We start from the raw sequence: 21,982 nt of genomic DNA, 5'->3' as shown, positions 1-21,982 counted from the left end.
TTGAAACTGTTTCCTATCAGAGTTCAGTTTGTCTCTCTGTCTTCACAAACCAGGAGCATCATGGGCTGGGCGGGGCTTCCACTGATGGATCTACTGAGGAAATACAAGAAGCTGATTGGCTGATGGACAGGAAGTTAGACTGTTCAGATAAATTACATTAACAGATATTATTGGCATTGAAGAGATATGGCTGAGAGCCATTGTAGATTCTAGCATAAGTGGAAATGTTTCAGTAACAGGAAGAGGATGAGCAACATGTTAAAATAATCATCTATATTCAGAGAAACAAGTAGAGGAATTTATCTAGAATATATATAATATAAAGTCAGAACCTTCTTGAAATTCACTGTTATACAGACCACAAGATATCTTTTAAGCTAAACAGTCATTAATATCTAAAATTACCCTTTGAAGAATTTGAATTAATTTGAGTCACAAGAAGATTTTATTTCCATTTGGGATCAATAAGCTGTTTTCTAATTTTAATTTAAGTATAACAGTAGAAAGAATAATAAATAATTAGAAATGAAAGAAGAGATAACTATTATGAACGTTAGATTAGAATCAGTATGAGCCCCACAGCGGCCTGAATCCGACGGCCAACTGCTGCCTTATTTGTTCGTTCTCTCACTCTTTTATTTTACCAAGACTGCCAGAACCACTTTGTGTCCAGACTTGGGTTTAATAAAACCTCTTTGTTAAAAATATCATCTGGTCTGGACTTTGTATTTTGTGAGTTCTGTGTGATGACATGAGGATCGTAACATATTGGTGGCCCATCCTATTCCAACAAAATGTTTAAAACATATTTGGAGGGCCGTTCATTGTTGTGATATTTATGAATGCAGTTTTAATTGTGGTGACTTCTGAAAGTGTGTTTTCTATGTGTTTAGTAACCTTTAGTGTCAGGTTGGTGGGGTGTTTTCAGAACTTTGTAATTTAAATACTGGGTTAAATTTCCCTGTATTTAATGTTTGGCTAGTGCTTGTTTTTGGATTGTTTTAGGAGCAAATTTGTTTCTATTTGTTTCTATTTTTTCCCATATTAGTTTTGTTGTAATTTTTTTCTCAAATAAAAAATGATTTTTTAAATACAAACCTTTTATTGAGCAATTTGATTCTCAGGCTTCATTGGACTCTTTCTGTTAAAACTGACATGGGATTAATTTAGTTCATAGAGGAATTTAATATTTCTCTTGCCAGCCTCCTTGTTGCCTTTAGTTCAGTCCTTCATGGCTGGAGGCCCATCTATAGACTGAACCAGTTCACAACAAAAGGCAACATAATAATATATAAAACAGTCCCTTAAATCAGTAAAGAGGAACATTGTTGACTGGAAAAAAAGACACATTTTGAAGAATTGTTTAATAACAGATTTTTCTCTCTGTCTCCTCAGACTGAGTGTCTGTAACCTCTCAGAGAGAAACTGTGAAGCTCTGTCCTCAGTTCTCAGCTCCCAGCCCTCCAGTCTCAGAGAACTGGACCTGAGTAACAACAACCTGCAGGATTCAGGAGTGAAGCTTCTCTCTGCTGGACCGAAGAGTCCAAACTGCAACCTGGAAACTCTCTGGTAACTCTGGGCACTTGACAAATTGCTGCATCTTAGGAGCAAAAAGAAACATTATTACAGATCCCAGCAGTTGCTTGGCTTTCTTATTTATTCCACATGTTACAAATCCATCCATCCATCCATCCATCCATCCATCAGTTCAGACCTTGGGTTCTACCTCAATGTTCTCATTTTCTCATCATGTGATGAATTGTGTGTCTGCAGCTTATCAGGCTGTTTGGTCTCAGAGGAAGGCTGTGCTTCTCTGGCCTCAGCTCTGACCTCCAACCCCTCCCATCTGAAAGAGTTGGACCTGAGCTACAATCATCCAGGAGACTCAGGAGTGAAGCTGCTGTCGGCTGGACTGAAGGATCCACACTGGAGACTGGAAGCTCTCGGGTATGGAGGAACCTGCTGCAGGAGCAGAGAAGGTCTGATAGAGGAGGAAGAGGGAGAAATGTCTTTAGTCAGTCTGCTGGGAAACATTTAGTTTGAAGCTAAATAGTTAGCTTGTTGCTCAAAGTAACAGCTTTTGTCAGTTGCTGCTTAGTTTTCCATCTCTGTATCCAACAGTTAAAAAGGGAAAGATGAAATCTGAGATTCTCTCTGCTTTGCTTGAAGCTGGTGTTTTCCCTCAAACCAGCTCTGATGCTGTTATTCAGCCTAGATTTCCATTGGACTCTTTCTGTTAAAACTGACACTGGATTCATTTAGTTCATGGTGGATTTTAATATTTCTCTTGCCAGCCTCTTTGTTGTCTGTTGTTCAATCCTTCAAGACAGGAGAACCATCTACAAAATGATCCAGTTCACAATAAAAGTCAACATAAAAATATGTCAAGTAAAAAATCATTTCAATCTTCCCAAGAAGAACATTCTTGGGTGGAAATAAAGAAATAAATATTTCTGATTTGCTGAATAACATATTTTTCTCTTTGTCTCCTCAGACTGAGTGACTGTAACCTCTCAGAGAGAAGCTGTGAAGCTCTGTCCTCAGTTCTCAGCTCCCAGCCCTCCAGTCTCAGAGAACTGGACCTGAGTAACAACAACCTGCAGGATTCAGGAGTGAAGCTTCTCTCTGCTGGACTGAAGAGTCCAAACTGCAACCTGGAAACTCTCAGGTAACTCTGGGCACTTGACAAATTGCTGCATCTTAGGAGCAAAAAGAAACATTATTACAGATCCCAGCAGTTGTTTGGCTTTCTTAATTATTCCACATGTTACAAATCCATCCATCCATCCGCCAGCAATCAGTTCAGACCTTGGGTTCTACCTCAATGTTCTCATTTTCTCATCATGTGATGAATTGTGTGTCTGCAGCTTATCAGGCTGTTTGGTCTCAGAGGAAGGCTGTGCTTTTCTGGCCTCAGCTCTGACCTCCAACCCCTCCCATCTGAAAGAGTTGGACCTGAGCTACAATCATCCAGGAGACTCAGGAGTGAAGCTGCTGTCGGCTGGACTGAAGGATCCACACTTTAGACTGGAAGCTCTCAGGTATGGAGGAACCTGCTGCAGGAGCAGAGAAGGTCTGATAGTGTCAGGAAGCGGTGTGGTGTGAGGTGGTGAGGCAGACGCAGCGGACCCAGGTATGATGAATAATGATGATTTAATGGTGAAACTCAGTCCAAATAGGCAGCACGCACATTGCACGAAACACAGTCAACTTAGCCAGCATAGACAGAACGAAGACAAGGACCCGACGAGGAACAAAGAATACAGGTGGAGTTAAATACACGGGAGGGTAATCATAGAACGAGACACACCTGGGAACAATCAAGCGGAGGACAGGACAACGAAGAGATTTAAGGACACAGAAAACTCTAAATAAACACAGAAAAGCACAGACCATGACAGATAGAGGAGGAAGAGGGAGAAATGTCTTTAGTCAGTCTGCTGGGAAACATTTAGTTTGAAGCTGAATGTTTAATTTGATAATTAAATATTTAGACGCCTCATCTGGAGGCAGAGATCATTACCCAGTTTTCTGGAATATTCTCCATACTAAGAACGGCTCACAAGGAAAATTAAAGAGTGGGATGGGTTTAATAGTTTAATAGGGACTCTGACTAAATTAATAAAAGAAGTTCAGTTAGATTTCCATACCATACCAACTTTATTTATAAAGCACTTTAAAACAACCACGGCCGATACAAAGTGCTGTACATCAACACACAACATAAAAATAAAAAGCATAAAATAAAAACTTACAGTTTAAAAACAAAAACATCCAATTTAAAACTAGATCCCGCTAGAGTTGAAAGCCAAATAAAATAGATGGGTTTTAAGACGAGCTTTAAAAGTGGACAGTGAAGGGGCCTCCCTGACCTGCAAAGGCAAGTTGTTCCATAATTTGGGGCCCATGACAGAGAAAGCCCTGTCCCCTCTGAGCTTCCTTCTTGATCTCGGTACCTCCAAAAGCAGCTGATCTGCAGACCTAAGAGACCGATAAGGTATGTATGGGTGAAGAAGCTCAGAGGGGTAAGCCGGGGCAAGATTATGTAGTGATTTAAAAACAAACATAAGAATTTTAAAATGAATCCTAAAATATACAATATTCCATGATGATCTACTGATGACAGAAAGGACTTTAAAACAATATTTGATGGAGCTCCAGACCAATCAGCCCCAAGAAGCAAAGATGAGAAGAAAAGTAACTCCATGTTGGTCAGATGGATGTTTAAAAGTTATGGGAGAGAAAAATAAAGAACTTTAGATTTTAAACAAAACTCACAACTTTCAGGATTTAATAAAATATGTAAATTACATAAAAAGTGAAGAAAACTATTCATGAGGCAAAGAAAGAAAGTGAGAATTTTAACAGTTTCATCCATTTAGTAGTTTTATCTCCACCAGGGGGCGACATCTGGAAAATGATCCAAAGAATGAAAGGAATCAGGAGAGAATGGAAATCCCTTGTTTTCCAGAGGAAATGAAGAATTGCAGTGAATGATGGTGAAAAAGTAGAATTGTGCTCTGTTGACTGTGGTAGAAATGAAAAAACAATAATAAGACATTTTAGACAGATCCAAGAAAAGACTAATGTGTTTAGGTTTTCAGTGTTTGGGAAAGCTTTTGGGATTGTTCAATAAAGTTTGGGAAAAATTCCCAACGTCTTGGAAAAAGGCAGAGACCCTTCATGTTGGAAAACCAGGGAAATATCCATCCAACCAATCAGATTCCAGATCCACAGCTCTGACGTCACATTTAGGATAAATAATGGAATCGTAATAAGAGAAAGAAAAACATTTTATTGATAAAGTAGAGGGATGATATCAGCCCATCAGATGGTTTAGAAGAGGGAGAGGAAGCATCATGGGACTGCAGAGGTCCTTCACCTGATCCTGGTTGTTGGGACAAGAACTTTGTTACTGAACTTAAGGACATTTTTCATGTTTCTGTACGTAAGTAGATTTAATGGTGGGAACTTTTACTCCACTACATTTTACAGTATCTGTACTTTCTACTTCACTACATTTCTATAAATCGTTGCGTTACAAGTCACATCCAAGTCGCTTTGCGCTTTTTGATTTGTTGGTTAGTTTGAAAGTAATCAATGATTCTGGTGCCGCCTTTGCCTCCCTGATATCAGTGATGGGATTTACGGCTCCTTTTCGAGATGCGGCTCTAATGGCTCTTCTTACTGTGGAGATCCGGCTCTTTCGGCTCCCAAACGGCTCCCCATATATATTTTTGCCATTATTAATTAATTAATAGCTTAAACCTAATTTTATAATATTTTGTTTCATTATTGACATTGTTAAGCACTTATGATGAGTAAAAATGCCGCATTTTTACTCATCATAAGTGCTTTATAAATATACCTTTTATTATAACCAATTAAATTATCACAAAATAGCACCACTTCCACAAAAATAACTTAAAATAAATTAAACAGTTAAATATAAATACAAGTGGGCTGCACAGTGGTGCAGTTGGTAGCACTGTTGCCTTGCAGCAAGAAGGTCCTGGGTTCGATTCCCGGCCGGGGTCTTTCTGCATGGAGTTTGCATGTTCTCCCTGTGCATGCGTGGGTTCTCTCCGGGTACTCCGGCTTCCTCCCACAGTCCAAAAACATGACTGTCAGGTCAATTGGTTTCTCTAAATTCTCCCTAGGTGTGAGTGTGTGTGTGCATGGTTGTTTGTCCTGTATGTCTCTGTGTTGCCCTGCGACAGACTGGCGACCTGTCCAGGGTGTACCCCGCCTCTCGCCCGGAACGTAGCTGGAGATGGGCACCAGCAACCCTCCCGACCCCATTAGGGACAGGGGTGAACAGAAAATGGATGGATGGATGGAAATATAAATACAAACACCCACCACAATACGAAAAAGTATCAAAGCAGCTTCATAACAGAAAAGGTGCCACAATACAAATATCAAATACAGTGCTATTAAATTAAAGTATAAAACTATGAAGGATAATAAACATGTGAACAACACAAGTTTTGAACCACTAGAGATGAAGAACTCACTGTATTAAATCACTCAAAGACTTACAGATTGGCGTTGAGAAACACCAGGTGTCTAAGCTTGGCAGGGCTGATCCTGTTCCTTCTCTCAGTTATGATCTGTCCAGTTTTAGAGAAGATCCTCTCTGAGGGGACGGATGTTGCCACTATGCACAGTCTACCTGCCATCACGTGAGAGAGATGTGGATAGATCAGTGCCTTTGTCTCCCACCAGCTCAGTGGGTCGGCACTGCGCTGGAAAAGAGGCTCCTCAAGGTAGGACCTCACTTCCAGAATAGCATCAGCTGTAGGATTCCTGGTTGCAGTGTCTCCGCTTGCCCGCTCCTCAAAAAACCTCCAAACAGCCGATGCTTGGGGCTCCTCCAGCTCACGTGCTGCTGCTCCCTCCTCTCCTCCATGACCCCCTTGCAGGTGAGATGACTGCCCATACCTTGATGCTGCTGTAGTTATTCTTTGGAGGGCTTCGTCGACTGCTCGGCTGTCATTAAAGGCCACCTTTTTGAAACGGGGGTCGAGGATGGTGGTTTCGGACAGAACTGTGTTGTACTCCATCCGGTGGAATTTTTTGTCCATGCTTGAACAGAGAGAATTCACCAACTCCTTCACGCTCTCTGTGGTTACTCTGCTCTCTTGCTCTGCTGTCACTCTCTGAAGACCCCTGCACAGTATCAGCATTTTGGAGGCGGTAACATACCTGAAAAAAGAAGCATCAAAATATTATATTTTATATAATATTTATTTATATAGCCTATTTAGCAATATTATTTTAAGTTTCATTTCTAAATTGCTTTACATACTAATAATTTTATTTATTTAGTAGTATTATTTTCAGCCACTTCTAAACCTGTTTGTCAAATAAATAATTTAACAAATGAAAAAATTACAACGATAATAACATCATAATAAATTTTAATAGGTATCATAGTAATATTATAGTAAAGTTCAATGAGATGATGTTTGAACACTGTACCTCTCTGCGCTGATCTCCACTGTGACCTGGCCGAAGGGCTCCAGGACACTGCAGGCCTCTTGCAGAGCCTCCCACTCCTCTTGGCTGAGAGGAGCCACAGGTGCATTGATCACTGCCAATGTTGCGATAACCGCATCCTTTGATTCAAGCATTCGCTGGATCATATGGAATGTAGAATTCCAGCGGGTGACACACTCCTGTTTGAGTTTAAGCTCTGCCATAGACATCTGCCGCTGGGTGGATTTAAGTTTTTGGGTGGCTGCTGTGCTTCGGTGGAAAAATTCCACTATTGCCTTCACTTTGTCCACAGTGGGCTTCATAGCCCTCAGAGCATTTCTCACAAATAGATTAATGGTGTGTGCCAGGCATGGATGGTGTGTCCATTTCAACAGCTGGATGGCTCTTGTAATGTTGGCTGCATTGTCTGTGACACAACACACAACTTTGTTTTCCACCCCCCACTCTCTTGCCACTCGGAGGAGCTCTTCTGCCAGGTTTTCGGATGTGTGCCTGTCACTAAACTCAAAACAGTCCAGCAGAGATGACACCATACTGTAGTTTTCAATGAAATGGCAGGTGACAGACATAAATGATGTGGTGGCGCGGGATGTCCAGCAGTCAGTGGTCAAGCATACAGCTGAGGCTCTCTTCACCCTTTCTTGCAGGGAGGCCCGTGCTGCATCATATAGGCCTGGGATTATTTTCTGTGACAGGGTTTTTTGGCTGGGGAGGGCATACATGGGATTGAGGGCATGGCAGTAACTCCTAAATCCGACATCCTCTACAATGGAAAAGGGCTGGAAATCACGTGCCACCATCTTGGCAAGCTCCTCATCGATTGCGCTCTGTCTTGCTGGAGTTAGAGACTTCTGCAGGAACTGCTTCATAGAGCTCTGGGTTGTGGATGCAGGAAGGTGGGATCCAGGCTGGGATGTAGGAATGGGGGCAGACATTGTTGCCGAAGGAGCAGTTGATGTTCTTGCACCTGAAGAAGCAGCTGCAGTAGTTGTTGCACTTGCGCTGTCAGAAGGTTGTGGTTCCCTTTCTGGCCTCGACTCCTCCAGTAATACCGATGCGTGTGATGTCTGCATGTGCCTGTGCAGGTTGTTTGTCGAGCCTGCACGATAGGAAATGCTGACTTTGCACAGTCTGCACTCTGCCCTGGAGCTTGATGTAGCATTAAAATGAGTCCAAATCTTGCTCCGTTTTCTGTCACTCATTTATTTTCACCTATTCAGTTCTCAAACTGACTCCCCTTCTTTCTGTGCTTCTTGACCGCTGACTGAGTGTCTGTACATAAACACCTGCCGACGAACGCTATACAGCTTGGCCAATTGCCTGCCGTTTCCACAAAAAAAGTGGAGATAAACTTTTTTTTCAGTGTTTTCCCACCACATTATTAATTGTAACTATGTGTGATTGGTCAGATGTGTGGAGCACACGCTTGACATGAGGGCAGTGGACCGACCGAGGGAAAAAAACTCTCCGCTCTGGCACTGGCAGAAGAGCAAAATGTGCAAGGAGAAGGAGAAGGGGGAGGAGAGACAGCGAGGCACCACAGGACAAAAAAAAACGATGTGGGGAAAAACTATCGGCTCTGGCACTTGCAGAGCACAAGCACAACGACAGGGAGGCGGAGAGACAGCAGATATACTGTAGAAAAAAACCCGGCTCCCAAATAGGATCCTAAAACGGCTCCCATTGTGGAGCCGGTTCCAATCGTTCACTTCAAAGAGCCAGCTCTTAGAGCCGGATCGTTAGCGACCGACACATCACTACCTGATATCATGAACTGCTAGCTTTCAAAAATTCACCATCAAATCTGAAAAACATATCGAGGAAAGTTAAGCTGCTAAACGCTGTCTGAGTTTTGGATGTTAAATTGATTTAGGTTAGAGAAGTTTTATGTAATCTTACCAGCTTCTAGTTTAAATCGACTGCAATAAATAAAACAATTAAATAGTTGTAAGCAGCTGAACTGGCAGTAACATTGATTACTGCGGTCGGGGCGCATGGAGCGCAGCGTCTCCTGCCATGAATGTCCCAGTAACGTTAAACTCCTCCACATCCTGGTTACTGAATTAATGTGAATAATCTCCATCTCATATTTACATTTACAGTCATATTCAATAAATTAGAATATTGGTTCCCATGAGGCTCGTTTGTCAGGTTTTAAAACAACTTCAGCAGATATTAAACATATTTTTCATGCTTTCTTACATTTGCTCAAGTAAAAATGTTAATGTGGTTCTTTTACTAGAGAACATTTTTGTCTGTTTATTTGTACTTTTACTTCAGTACATTGTTTGAGTTCTTTCTCCACCTCTGGTGAACAGCCAGTAGGTGGCGCTAGAGTCAGGAGGAGGCAGCCTGGAGAAAAGGCTGTTCCTCCCTGATCTGTTTCCAAGATGCAAACAAAGACTCTCTGGACTGTTGGATCTGCTGGTTCTGGTTCCAGATGCTCCTTGGACACTTTCACAAGCCATTACTGCAGCTGCTGGATTCAGGATGCTGCTTCTTCTTCTTGGTCTCATTGTAAATGTGTGCAGCAGCGCCACCTGGTGGTGTTGGTTGGTAGAGGAAGTGCTGAAAGGTTGGAGGTGTTTGTCAGAGGTGTGTGATGATGGAAGCCTCTCCCTGGTTTGTGAGTCTGAGCTCAGAGATCAAATCTTTGATTCTTGTTGAACTCTTTGTTGAATGTGATGCAGCTTCTCCTTTTTAATGTTTGTATTTCTGGATATTACAGTGAGGCCACAGCAGGTTTTCAGCAGCAGGGCTGTTTAGTGTTTCATTCCTTCATCTGTGTGTGGGAGTGTGGATGGAACAGGTATCCAGGTGTTGTGTCAGAGTTTAGATTGATTGTATTTTAATGCTGATTATTAAATCAGGTTGAGCTTCCAGAAATGTTTCCTTAGTTTCCTGATGTCCTTTTAGGCTTCAGTGAGTTTCTTCAGGTTGTTACTGAGGGATTTCCTTTCTCCTCTCTGTTGGAGCTTTTCCTGTGTTTGGAGAAATGAGTTGTGCTGCAGCAGCACCAACTGTCCTTCCTACATCCACTGCAGTTTGCAATCCAAATGTTGGACTGTTCCTGTCTCAGTGGAGGACAATGTGTGTCTGAGAGACATGTAATGTCCATGTTTGCTGCTGAAAGAGACTGATGGTCTGACCCCCCTCCTCCTTTCAGGGTGGAGCCTGCTGGAGTCCCATTCTTGACACCAGGTCTGAGGAAGTGTAAGTGTGTTTTTCATCTGATTCATGACAACAAAGCAGCTCACATTCAACCATCTTCAAACTGTCACATCACTCATTCAGGAGTCATCATCAAAGTGTCAATAAATGATCAATAACTGCAGCTGGATTGTGTTTGTTCTCTCCATCAGATTCCTGTCAACTCACCATCGACACAAACACAGTGAACAGAGAACTCAAACTGTCTGAAGACAACAGGAAGCTGACATGTGAGGAGCTTCAGTCATATCCTGATCATCCAGACAGATTTGATTACTGGGATCAGCTGCTGTGTAGAACTGGTCTGACTGGTCGCTGTTACTGGGAGGTCGAGTGGAGAGGAACAGTTGATATATCAGTGAGTTACAGAAGAATCAGGAGGAAAGGAGACAGTAGAGACTGTTTGTTTGGATATAATGATCATTCCTGGAGGCTGAGCTGCTCTGATGCTGATGGTTACTCTGTCTGGCACAATAAGATAAAAACTCGTCTCTCCTCCTCCTCTGACTCTAACAGAGTAGCAGTGTATGTGGACTGTCCTGCTGGCATTCTGTCCTTCTACAGAGTTTCCTCTGACTCACTGATCCTCCTCCACACCTTCAACACCACATTCACTGAACCTCTGATTCCTGGATTTGGGTTCTGGTTCTGGTCCAGGTCTGGTTCCTCAGTGTTTCTGTGCTGAGTTGAGTCTAAAGAGTCTAAAGATTTTCCTCCTGTCAGAGAAACTCTCTCACTGTTGAACAGATAGTTCAGTCTCTACAATCTATTTCTTGGTGAAACAATTCTGATTGAGTCCTTGGAAACTTTTTCTTCTTCCAGTCCTTTAAAGATGGAAGCTGGGATTATTCCAGGATTATTCCAGGATTATTCCAGGATTATTCCAGGATCCACATGTTTTCCTGTTTGTTTCCAGTCAAAGCTTCACACTGAATATCAAGATGTTGTTTCTCTTATTTTTTTCCTTTCATTCATCAGATTTCATTGAAATGTTGATCAGTTTTTCTCAATCACTGATCATTTTCTGTTTCTATCGGCTCCTATTTTTCTCAACATGTCAGATTTGAATATTAAATCTTCCTTTTGTAAATTTGCTGCAGTTTTTCTTCATGTGTTTTAAATAAAAACATTTTTCTTCTGCATTTGGTTCATTTGCTGCTCATTCTGTTCTTTTCCTGGTCAAATTTAAATATTTGCATTAAAAAGATTTTTTCATCAACTCTGCCTTTCAGAAAGTCCTGATTTAAAGTCAAACATTCCCATCCCATGAAGGTCAGAGGTCAATGCTTTGAAGCCTAAAGTGGGAAAATGTTCATATTTTCTGTTTCATTCAGAACTTCTACCTGAAACTCAGAACCTGCAGAACATTTTTCTCTTTGGAGGAAAAATCCCAGGAACTGGAAGATCAGAGCAGAATGAAAACTGGAGATCAGTGTTGGACAGAAAAGGTCTGATCGCTGCATCTCTGCTATATTTTACATTTAAATCTGATAACAAAAAGTAAACCTGTTTTTAGTGAATAAACCAACATGGATATGACCCGCCACAGTACCAACGTGGGCCACACCTGATTCAACCCAAACCGGAAAATAAAGGATTTAAGTGGAAAAAGCAAAACCCAGTAAAATCAGCAGCTGGTTGTGATTAAAATGCAGTTTGTTGCAGAGGTTCAAACTTCCTGATGGTGACCTCTCCTCCGTCCCTCACCTTGTCTGGCCGGTTTTAATCCTCACTGCAGTGTTAGACTGGAGCTCATCTCTCAGATTAACCAGATTAACACTGAGCTGCAACAGGAACCAAACGTCTCTCCTCCAACTTATTTCACTGATTAATAACAAGGTTGGATAAAAACATTGAGCTGAGCTTCTCATTCCTTAAAGAGTCATGAAGAAAGACTCACCCTGGAACTGCAGGAAAGAAGTTAGAAAGTTTAAAAATAGATGGAAAAAACTTTGTAAATATATTCTAACAAGTAATTTAATTATCTGTTTTTGTATCTTTTAATGTATAAAACTGAATTAAAAGGTTTAAATGGTTAAAAATCTTCATAATGAGCCAATTTTTAACCTGATTAATCATCACAATAATTCTTTGTTGGACCATCGCTACGCGGTACTGAGGAGGAAACTTTAAAAAAGTTTTAATGTAACTTTCTCTATGTCCTAACATGAGATAATCTGAGAGAACAAATGGAGTTCCTCTGCCTCCTCCCTGTGTTCTGCTGAATTACTCTACTGGGTCAGAAACAAGCCATCAGAACCAGAACAATTAGCCATGAGCCTGCAAGTATTGGACATGTTTTTGTCTAAATGAGGTGATTTTATGGCTCCATTTTGCCAGATCACATAGTAGCATTTCTACCTAAAGCCAAACATTAACAGCCAATCCATGTGATCGGTATCTGTGATCGGCAGTGATCGGACCTCATGGTGATCAGAACCGGCAGGAAAAACCCTGATGGGAGCGTCTCTACCCAGGAGTAATATGATGGTTTAGAAGTTCATTGAAATCTTTTCCGTTTTGAAAGAAGCTCACATTTGGGGAACTTGTGAATGATTACATTATTTATCATACTTGGTTCTGCTTAAAATAATTCAATTCAACTGAATTATTCTATTGTCATTATTGTTCTTACATTTGGGAGATTGAACATTTCTGTTTTTATTAAGTTTTTAAAATAAAACTTTAAAAAGTTCAGAAAATAAAATCAATCTACTGAACATTCTGATTTTATGAGGATTTGTTTGAAATGTTTGTTACAAAGTTGATTACTGCATTAATTTTGATGTGAATTAAATTGGTGTGTTTAATTTGTGTTTTTTGTAATGTACTGTTACTGGATGTGATACTATTTTTATTTTTTAAAGGATTTTGACCCGTTTACTGGCCGACATTTATTCTATAAATCATTTGGTGACCAATTAAAAAGTAAATGTATTGAACTAAAAATGGAATATCTAATTTCTGGAGCAGAAATATTAATCACTAATACAGTTTCCTCAAGTGACTGGAGTTTATTTATATTTAACACAGTTTGATGAAATGGTGAAGAAAAATATAAGACAATTATAAATGGAACTGGTTCATTTTTGGGGGAAAACTGTCATAATTGTCAGAAAAATACAAAGAAAATTAAAAACTTTATTTTTAAACACTTTAAGTAAAATAAAACTTATAAAAAATGTTTAATAAATGATGGAAAATACTTTATTTTAAGATAAATCACGGTCGCACCACATGACATTTTTTAAGACCACAGCCGAATCATATTGATAAAAAACCTCTGAAAACGTCTCATTTTAATTTTTAATTATAATTTCTGTGTGCACAACATTTGAAATGTTCTAATAATTGCAATGGATAAACATATTTTGAAATGTTTAATTTCCCCTGATGGAAATCCTGATACGTCAACGACCCTGAAACAGACGTTCCTCCAAAATCTCAGTGATTTCCTTTTCTTTCAGTCTTGCATCCACATCAGCAGAAAGAGGTTTTGAAAGCACTGAAATATCATCAGTAGCAACAATTTCAGCATTTAAAAGCTCAAATCTGACTTCATCTAGTTGAGTATCAAGTCCTTGAATGGGAGGTTTTAGACTCCTGGGTAGTTTGAGCAGTGAATGTAACAAACAGCCATTGATAGAAAAAGCTGCTGTTCCTGTAAATGAAGTCAACATGACAGTTTGATTTGATATGTCAGCCTCCTCTCCATCAGTAGAAGAGGCTACTGATGGATCTGATGATCCAGAGCAGTGCTTGCTTCAGAGTCAATACATTTAATCAGGTGGGATTTTCCACTTCCTGCTCCACCGTTGACATAGAAGTAAAATGGATGAGGGTTCAAAGCACAGAAACACTGAATACACCAGTCTCTTACTGCATAGAACACACAGGCCTGGTTCTGGTTCTGGTTCTGATCAGTTGTGCGTAACACAGCTGGATCAATTGAAGGCTGTTCCCTGATGACTCTGACTTCTGTTCCAGCATCAGACTGATGACTGTAGTCGGGGGCAATATCCTGTTCTTTGTCCTCATCAGAATATCTCTCAGATTCTCATCACACTGTAATCTTACAGCTTCAGGTTCAGGAGCAAGAATCCAACATTCATCAATCACATTGTCTCTGTTTTGTTCTCCTTCTTCCACTGCTCTCTGAATCTCCTCACAAAAGTTTCTCATATTTGTCTGTCTGTCTTAATGCTTTTCACAGACTCAATGTCCTCAGAACAAGGAAGTTGTATGCAGCCAGAATAGTAGAAGAACTGATAGGTTTGGGACCATCATAATGTTGAAATAATAATAGTGCTGACTGAATACCAAAATGAATTAGCGGCATTTTAATGCTGGCTGAAAAAAAGAGCCAAACAGACAAGAAGGTGAAATCAGTGACAAACAGGTTCTCCACAGCAGAGAGATGGATTACGGCACTCTTCCTCCTCCTCCTCCTCCTCCTCCTCCTCCTCCTCCTCTTCCTCCTCCTCCTCCTCTTCCTCCTCCTCCTCCTCCTCCTCCTCTTCCTCCTCCTCCTCCTCCTCCTCTTCGCCGCGCCCCATCCTCATCCTCCACCACCTCAACTGAGTTCTGATGGGTCGGTTCAGATGGTCTCTGAAGATCAGACACCAGAACAGAGGCGGATCAGAACCAAACCCAGCAGCTCTGCTGAAGCTCAGGAGAACTCTGAGTCCAGATGTGGACCCTGGTCTCCTCCAGAACCTCCTCTGTTCTGCTGTGGAGGAACTGTGTGGCTTCAGTTCTGCAGCAGGACCTTCTCAGCTGCAGCAGAAGAAGAAAGGACTTCCTGTGTTCAGGTTGGATAGAAACCTGGATATTTTTCTAGCTTGTGGCTCTGCTTCAAGCGTAGATGTTCTCCAGGGTTCTGATCTGGATCTAGTGGACTGTAGAGCTCATCAGGTTTCCTCTCATCCACTTTGAGATCTTCAGCCTCCTTTAGATTCAACCTGAAGCTTCTTCTGACGGAGCTGCAGCTAATATTTAGCATGATGTTTATTATTCTAGCCTCAGTGTTCTGTTCTTCATGTGACTCCACTGAATCCAACTCTGATGTCGTCCACTTCAGAAGTGATGAAGATCCATTTTTCTTTCTCTTCCTGCTCATTTCTTTCCAAAGCTCCCATTTTTTCCAGGAGGATCTTCAATGTTCTCCAGCTCTCTTTAGATGATGAAGGAACTCAGACTGACTCCACCCGGCTGGTGCTCCAGGTGAGCAGAAACAAACAAACCCTAAAGTCGTCCCTGCAGACCAGCTTTAGATTTGGATCAACTGAACATCAAGCTTCAGTAACGTCTCAGTTAAAGCTTGTTTTCCAGATCTGAGGTCAGAAAGTTCTGGTTTCCATCATGTCCCAGTTCTTAGTTCTGCTTTTTTCTGCTTCTTTTTCTCCACTGTCCACCTAACAGAGACAAGAGGATTAAAATGCTTCATAGAAACGTTCTCAGATCTCAGATCCTCATTGAACCTGATGTCTGTAGTTTTAGTCAGAAGCTCTCCCAGATGTTCCAGATGAAAAGATCTGAGCATTTGGTTTGGTTGATCCAGAAGGTTCTGGACTCATCCAGAAACCCAGAACAACTGGACTCCAGTCACACCTTAAACAGAACATTCTGCTTCTAAATCCAGACTGGACCGCTTGATTTCTTTGGACCTGAATCATAAAGTGCTGTGAAAAGTATTTGCTCCTTTACAGATTTCTTCTGTTTTGCCTTTTTGTCCACCTGAAATGTTTCAGATCATCAAACTGATTTTAACATTTGATGAAGAAAAACTGATTAAATACAATAAACAGTTTTCAAATGATGATTTTATTCATTAAAGGAAAAAAGCTGAAAACCAACAAACACAAAACCAAGAAAAAACACAAAGCTGGAAAAACAAGACAAGAATAGAAATAATTAAACAAAGTTTAAATTACTGTCAATGGCAAGAATACAAAGTTTAAACTGAACAAAGTTTAGATAGAAAAACAAACATATAAAACTTTCACTCTGTTCTACATAAATCATCATCAAAATCAAAGCAGCAAAATATTTCCTGTATATTTTTATAAAACATCTTCAAGGATTTCCAGCTAAGTTTGTAGACAAACTCACAAAAAACATCATAAAAATTATTTTATTTGTTTAGCAAATATTTTAAAGAGAGAAAAACACTTTTATCTCCTCACTAAATTATTGCAAACTAGAAATCCCTCTAAATTACCTACAATTGTTTTTAATATTCATCCTAAATAAATCATTTTCTATTAGTTTATAGTTTGTTTCTTTCATTTCTAACAATGTTTCTTTACACCATGAAAGGAGTTTATTATAGACTTTGTAAATAATCAATGTTGTTCTGATCTCTACTAAATCATAACATCTTAAAGTATGCACTTTCATTTTTTTATTTTCTTGTTACTAAATATTACAAATGTTTCCATAATTTAGTGTTAATCTATTTTTGTCTCATCATTAATATTTGTAATTCTCCTTCCATTAAACTGTTGCTGCTCCAAACTGACCAGATCAAAATAATGTATCAGCAAATAAAGTAAATGTTAACAAATTAGATTCATTGCATAAATCATTTATGTAAAGTAAGAAAAGTTTAGGACCCAGTTCTGACCCTTGTGGTTTTCCACAGGTAACTTCTAGTAAATCAGAATTCATATTATTTGTACATTTTGATGTCTTGAGTAACTTTTACCCAGGAATGTGAAAAGCCTCATGATTCAGAAATAAGAAAGAGAATAATTATATAAAAATATATATCTTTCTGATTATTTCCTGTTTGTATTTCTAGTCAGACCAGTTACTGCAGCAGGAATCAGCTGTTCTTTTCTCTGGACTCTTTTCTCCTCATGATTCCATCATGAAACATTTTCATCAGAACTTCTCTCCTTCCTCATGAAGGTTTTATCAACCTGCCTCTAATTTCACTGCAGACTTTCTGCTGCTCTGAAAGAAGAAACTAAAAATGTGCCTCAAAACAATTAAATAATCACATCAAAAAGTTTGAAACGTTGCACTTAGTTTTTTTTTTGTCATTCCTATATATATAATAGTGTGTGAGAGATTGTGTCAGTGGCATTCATTACCTTAAAATACTTTGTAGAACAGAACTTTACGAAGTTCGGTCCATTTAATTGTATTAGCTTGCTGGCAGATAAGCCACTTTCAATATGGCGGACGCTATAGAGCATCGCAACAACGAGCCGACCGGAAGTTATCAAGAGATAACGTCCGGTTCAAAAGCGCTGTCGTCCAATCAGTGATTTCTCAGGTCTCCAACTGGGACAAACCCTTTCCATTTTGTTAATGTTGTAGCGTTTCTGAATGTAGTGAAGTGGTTTGCACCTCAGGGCCTCCATCTAGTGGACTGATAGTAGAAGTGCAGCAGCTGATGGCAGCTTCCTCTGCCTCTCTGCTGTCTGACTGCATTCACCTGACACTGATATGAAGCAGAGAAGAAGAGCCAATCAGAGGAGGAGCAGCTGATCTTTTTCCAGCTCTAATGATGTAAAGGATGATCAGAGTTGATGTGCAGATGAATGATGTGTGTTTCCTCTGCAGGTGAAGGTAGAAAGTGTGTGTGAGCTGATGTGAATTCAGCAGCATGGATCAGTGTGAGGACAGAGAGGAGGGAGTCCCTCCCTCTAAAACCACTCTGTGTGGGGAAGATGAGAGCCAGAGCAAAGGTCAGAGGTGAGGTCACCATCTCTAACTGTCCACAGCCCTTTTCACACAGCGTTCACTATATCAGGCCAGAACAGACGTGGTGATGAAGCTGCTGCTGCTCCTCTTTGCTGATTAAGTTTTAATCATCATGTTTCTGTCAGGATCCATCAGAGACTCAAACCAGAACCAGAACCAGAACCCAGCTGTGTGTCCTTTAAGAGTGACAGGACAAAGGGTGATCTTATTGACTTTAAATCTCCTGGATCTCCACCATCAGAGAGGTGAGCTGTTTCTAACTGCTGTAACTGTTCAGTTTATATCTGTTATTATGGCCATGTGATGATAACAAGTTCTGTTGGGTTCTGTTGTCATGAAAACATTAGTCAGAATTTCAGGTTATTTTTGTTCATATGCATTACATCAATGACATTGATATCACCAAGGTAACATGATACCTGTCAGGATCTCTCTTCTTCTGTGTATTTATTTAGAGTTTTCTGTGTCCCTGAGTCTTCGTGTTGTCCTGTCTTCCCCTTGATTGTTCCCAGGTGTGTCTCGTTTCTGTGATTACCCTCCCGTGTATTTAATGTCACCTGTGTCTCAGCGTCTCTGTCGGGTCCTTGTCAATGTGTTCCTGTCCATGCGTGTAGCCTGTTGCTACCAGTGCTGAGCCCTAGCCTTCCGCTCAACTGTGCTGCCAGGTTTTGTGGACTTTTGGTATTATTTAAGTCTATTGTTATCATTGAACTTCCATCAATCATCTCATCCTGGGTCTGCTGCGTCTGCCTCACCACCACTCACCACAACGGTTCATGAATATACCATGGAGACAATAAAGTCCAAATGTATAGTTGGTACCGCAAAAATGAATGAAAGAACTTCTGAGTAATAATCAGGTCCGTTTAGATTAACAATCTTTACCCAGAGCTTCTACACTTCAATCTAGTTTACAGAATTCTGAATATTTGATCTGATGTTTCCCTGATATCCATTTAATCATCATTCAGGTAGTGATACTGCCCCCTACTGGCCAGTTATTGAATCATACATAAGCAATTACTGGTGATGAATAACAGGGGGCCCTGCGACAGACTGGCGACCTGTCCAGGGTGTACCCCGCCTCCCGCCTGGAACGTAGCTGGAGATGGGCACCAGCAACCCTCCCGACCCCATTAGGGACGAAGGGTGAACAGAGAATGGATGGATGGATGGAATAACAGGGGAAAATATAAGCTGAATAAATTCAATTTTCAATCAGGACACATGATTGAAAATTTTGTCCAAACAGCAGAAACCTTGTCATCAAAAATTGAATTATATATACATCTTAAAAATCCTCAGCCAACAATAACGGACAGATGCAGGGTCTTTCACTTTTTTGTACTGTGTTGTTTTTGTAAAGAGGAGAGGCAATGAGAAACCTGTAACGGGGCTTTTTGCCGTTTGTTTATTGTTGCCATGGTTACCTAGAAGTTCACAAGACAAGTTGCTATTTGTGGTCAAACATGGTTACTTTAAGGTACGTCAGTTTTCTGTGAGATGTTTCTTATAATTTGTGTAGATTAAAATAATTTGTTTGATATAACAGACTGAAAGCAAATTAATCCAGAGAGCAGCGCGGAGAGCGGGGGATTTTTCAGGACACGTCCATAAAGATCAGAGCTGGAGATGTTTTTCTTCAGACTTGTGATTCGCAGTTCATCTCCACAATGTTTGTGTTTAGATGCTAAGTCAATGCCCCCATGTGATGATGATATATTTTTTTTCCTGAATGTGAATGAATCAGGGATGTATTTGCTTACGGAGCCTTCCAGGGGACATGGAAATGTTTATTTTTTTTCTTTTGCGTTCCCTTGCAATAATCTACTGGTCAGTTATACGGCATAATTGAATATTGTAAGCCCTTCTTACGCCACTCTTTCTGCCTTAATATAAGGTTATGTCAGGTTTTTCCATGTATGTTAATATCTCCTTGTGAAATATCTGACATTTTATATATTTTTCTTTAGTATAGAAAGGCACCACAAACCTATAATATAAACAGAAACCTTCCGTAATTAGGAAAGAAATAAAAATACATCCAAACTATTTGGACTATTTCTGAGTTATTATCGCGGGTAATAAATCATCTGACAGTTTTGATTGTGTCCCTGTTGTGTTCGTAGTCTGAATGGTTTAAAGGGCCGTTTTCATGTTCAGTTCCATCTTAGCCTTAACAGACATAAACATGCAGTAAAATAAATTGATTTTCAATCAGTGTTTTGCACCAAATAGTTAATAATAATAAACACGTTTTCACTGAGGCTCTCTAAGAGCAATTTGAATGAAATAAGTAATTATTGATATGACAGGAGCTTTGACACCTGGGTGGTGGGCGTGTCTTGTGGGCGTGGCTAACATCGAGTATGAATGGGAAGGTTACTGGCTGCTGGCTTTGTGTGTATGAGGAAGCGGTGATCAGGGCGGTCAGTCCTTGCAAAGATTGGAGCATGATAATCAAAATGGAATAAATCAATAATTGTGACAGAACAAAGAAATGGTTTGGAGTTTATTGATAAACAGACAGATGACAGAGACTGTATAGACCCTTATGACAGAATTTAACCAGTGGACTGATTTATGACCCTAATCATTAATTGCTTTTAATTTCCGGTGACCGGATGTGGCCCCCTCGCTCCAAAATAAACATTCCTTTGACATCTGTTAGTACCATCTTTGTAACATTTTGTTTTGGTAAACTCCTCTGAGTTACTCTTAAAACTCATCTGAGGTTCCATATTGAAATTTATGTCAATATGGAACCTGTTGGACAAACTGCTTCTAAACACACAGGTAAGAATGAAGTTACAGAGAAATCTAGTATGTATTGAATTAAATTTAGCTAAGGTTAAAGTTTTTGTTAAATTTCAAACAGCTCCAAAGAGAAGCTCTGCCTCGGTGTTGCTGTATCTTTGGGAATCCTGAATGTTTTACTTTTGGCTGAACAAATCGCAATCAGTGTACACAGTGAGTCTTCTAGTCATCTTAAAGATGTAAAGAGTAAATTTTATGTTTCTGTTATGAAAAATGTCATTGGTCCCCTTCTGAAATCAAACCGATCAAATAGCAAGGACAATTTAACAACTAGAGGTGTACTACATTTTGTTAGTGAACACACTCAAGTGTGTAAGATAATGGATGGAGGGAAAACATCATTAGGGCCAAGAAACATACAGATTATAAGTCAGAGACAAAAGTAGTGGATCATGTTAAAGGTAAAAAAACAAAAAAACAATTTCCCACGTTGGAGCAACTCTTGGAGCGTGGTTGTGCAGTGTAAAAAAAACCTTTCAACTTTGGGGAAAGCTGAAAGTTAAATATTTGTAGCCTCACTTCGGCCTGTTTAATGACTGTCATATATTCCTAAGACATAAATTCACAGATGAGGAACTTTTAATCACATGTATCACACTAGCAAGTGTTACAGAAAAAAATCTGAGTTTCAAATGTATTTAAACCAACATTTACTATTTTGGAGAAAGCATGAAGTAGTGGGAAGATCAGTGTTGATTCAGCAGCAGGAAAAAAAACTGAACGAAAGTAGCATTCACAATGATGTGAGGACAAATAGTCACTTATTGTTTTTCATACTGTAGTTGTGTTGTACTTTAATTCCCTCAGAGTACCAACACTGAGCACCAGAGCCATCGATCCTCCCCTTTGTGGCCTTTGTCTGTTTGTCACTGTCTCCTCATCTTATGCCAACTGTTAGACTCTACCTAGCAGTAAATGTTTATTATTGATCCCTTTTAATTGCATTCTTCCTAAACTTCATGGAGGTTGGAAGAAGTTTTTGAAAGCAAAGTGTCACAAAGTTGGTGAGCAAATGTCCTGACCATCCTGAGGGGCTTTTACCGCCTCACACAGATGGCATGTTGAGCAGGGCTGGTTTCACTGATTCACTCTGTGTATCAGGAAGAAATTCTGTTTAAAACCAGCAGTAATTACAACATTACTAATCTATTTAAACTTCTCTAAGTATAGTATATGCTACATATATTATTCTTGATTATCTAACACTTATTGTTTTTTCATACTTCAATTGTATTACTCC

The 21,982-nt window shown here is 39.9% G+C and overlaps 1 protein-coding gene and 1 long non-coding RNA gene across 5 annotated transcripts in view; one reads left to right on the top strand and one right to left on the bottom strand.

Moving 5' to 3' along the window:
• LOC114149760 (NACHT, LRR and PYD domains-containing protein 3-like) overlaps positions 1–17,833 on the top strand; it is a 32,086-nt gene extending 14,253 nt beyond the window's left edge. For 2 of the 4 annotated variants that reach the window (XM_028025839.1, XM_028025838.1), the window contains 4 exons: positions 2,495–2,668; positions 2,868–3,041; positions 10,169–10,215; positions 10,365–11,354. In XM_028025839.1, the coding sequence (XP_027881640.1) occupies positions 2,495–2,668; positions 2,868–3,041; positions 10,169–10,215; positions 10,365–10,897 (928 nt within the window). In that variant the 3' untranslated portion in view covers positions 10,898–11,354. Of the gene's footprint in view, positions 1–1,395; positions 1,570–2,494; positions 2,669–2,867; positions 3,042–10,168; positions 10,216–10,364; positions 11,355–17,784 lie in introns of those variants that run through there. The other 2 variants (XM_028025840.1, XM_028025842.1) reach the window with 2 other exon arrangements.
• On the bottom strand, positions 5,068–9,381 carry LOC114149833 (uncharacterized). Its single transcript, XR_003596598.1, has 2 exons — positions 8,764–9,381; positions 5,068–5,126 (listed from the first exon to the last, which is right to left on the bottom strand). It is a non-coding gene; the product is annotated as an uncharacterized LOC114149833 (long non-coding RNA).
• Positions 17,834–21,982: the final 4,149 nt, after the last annotated feature.

This window comes from Xiphophorus couchianus, chromosome 8 (assembly GCF_001444195.1).
Source record: "Xiphophorus couchianus chromosome 8, X_couchianus-1.0, whole genome shotgun sequence".
Classification (NCBI taxonomy): domain Eukaryota; kingdom Metazoa; phylum Chordata; class Actinopteri; order Cyprinodontiformes; family Poeciliidae; genus Xiphophorus; species Xiphophorus couchianus.
This window is presented reverse-complemented; position numbering and strand designations above follow the sequence as displayed.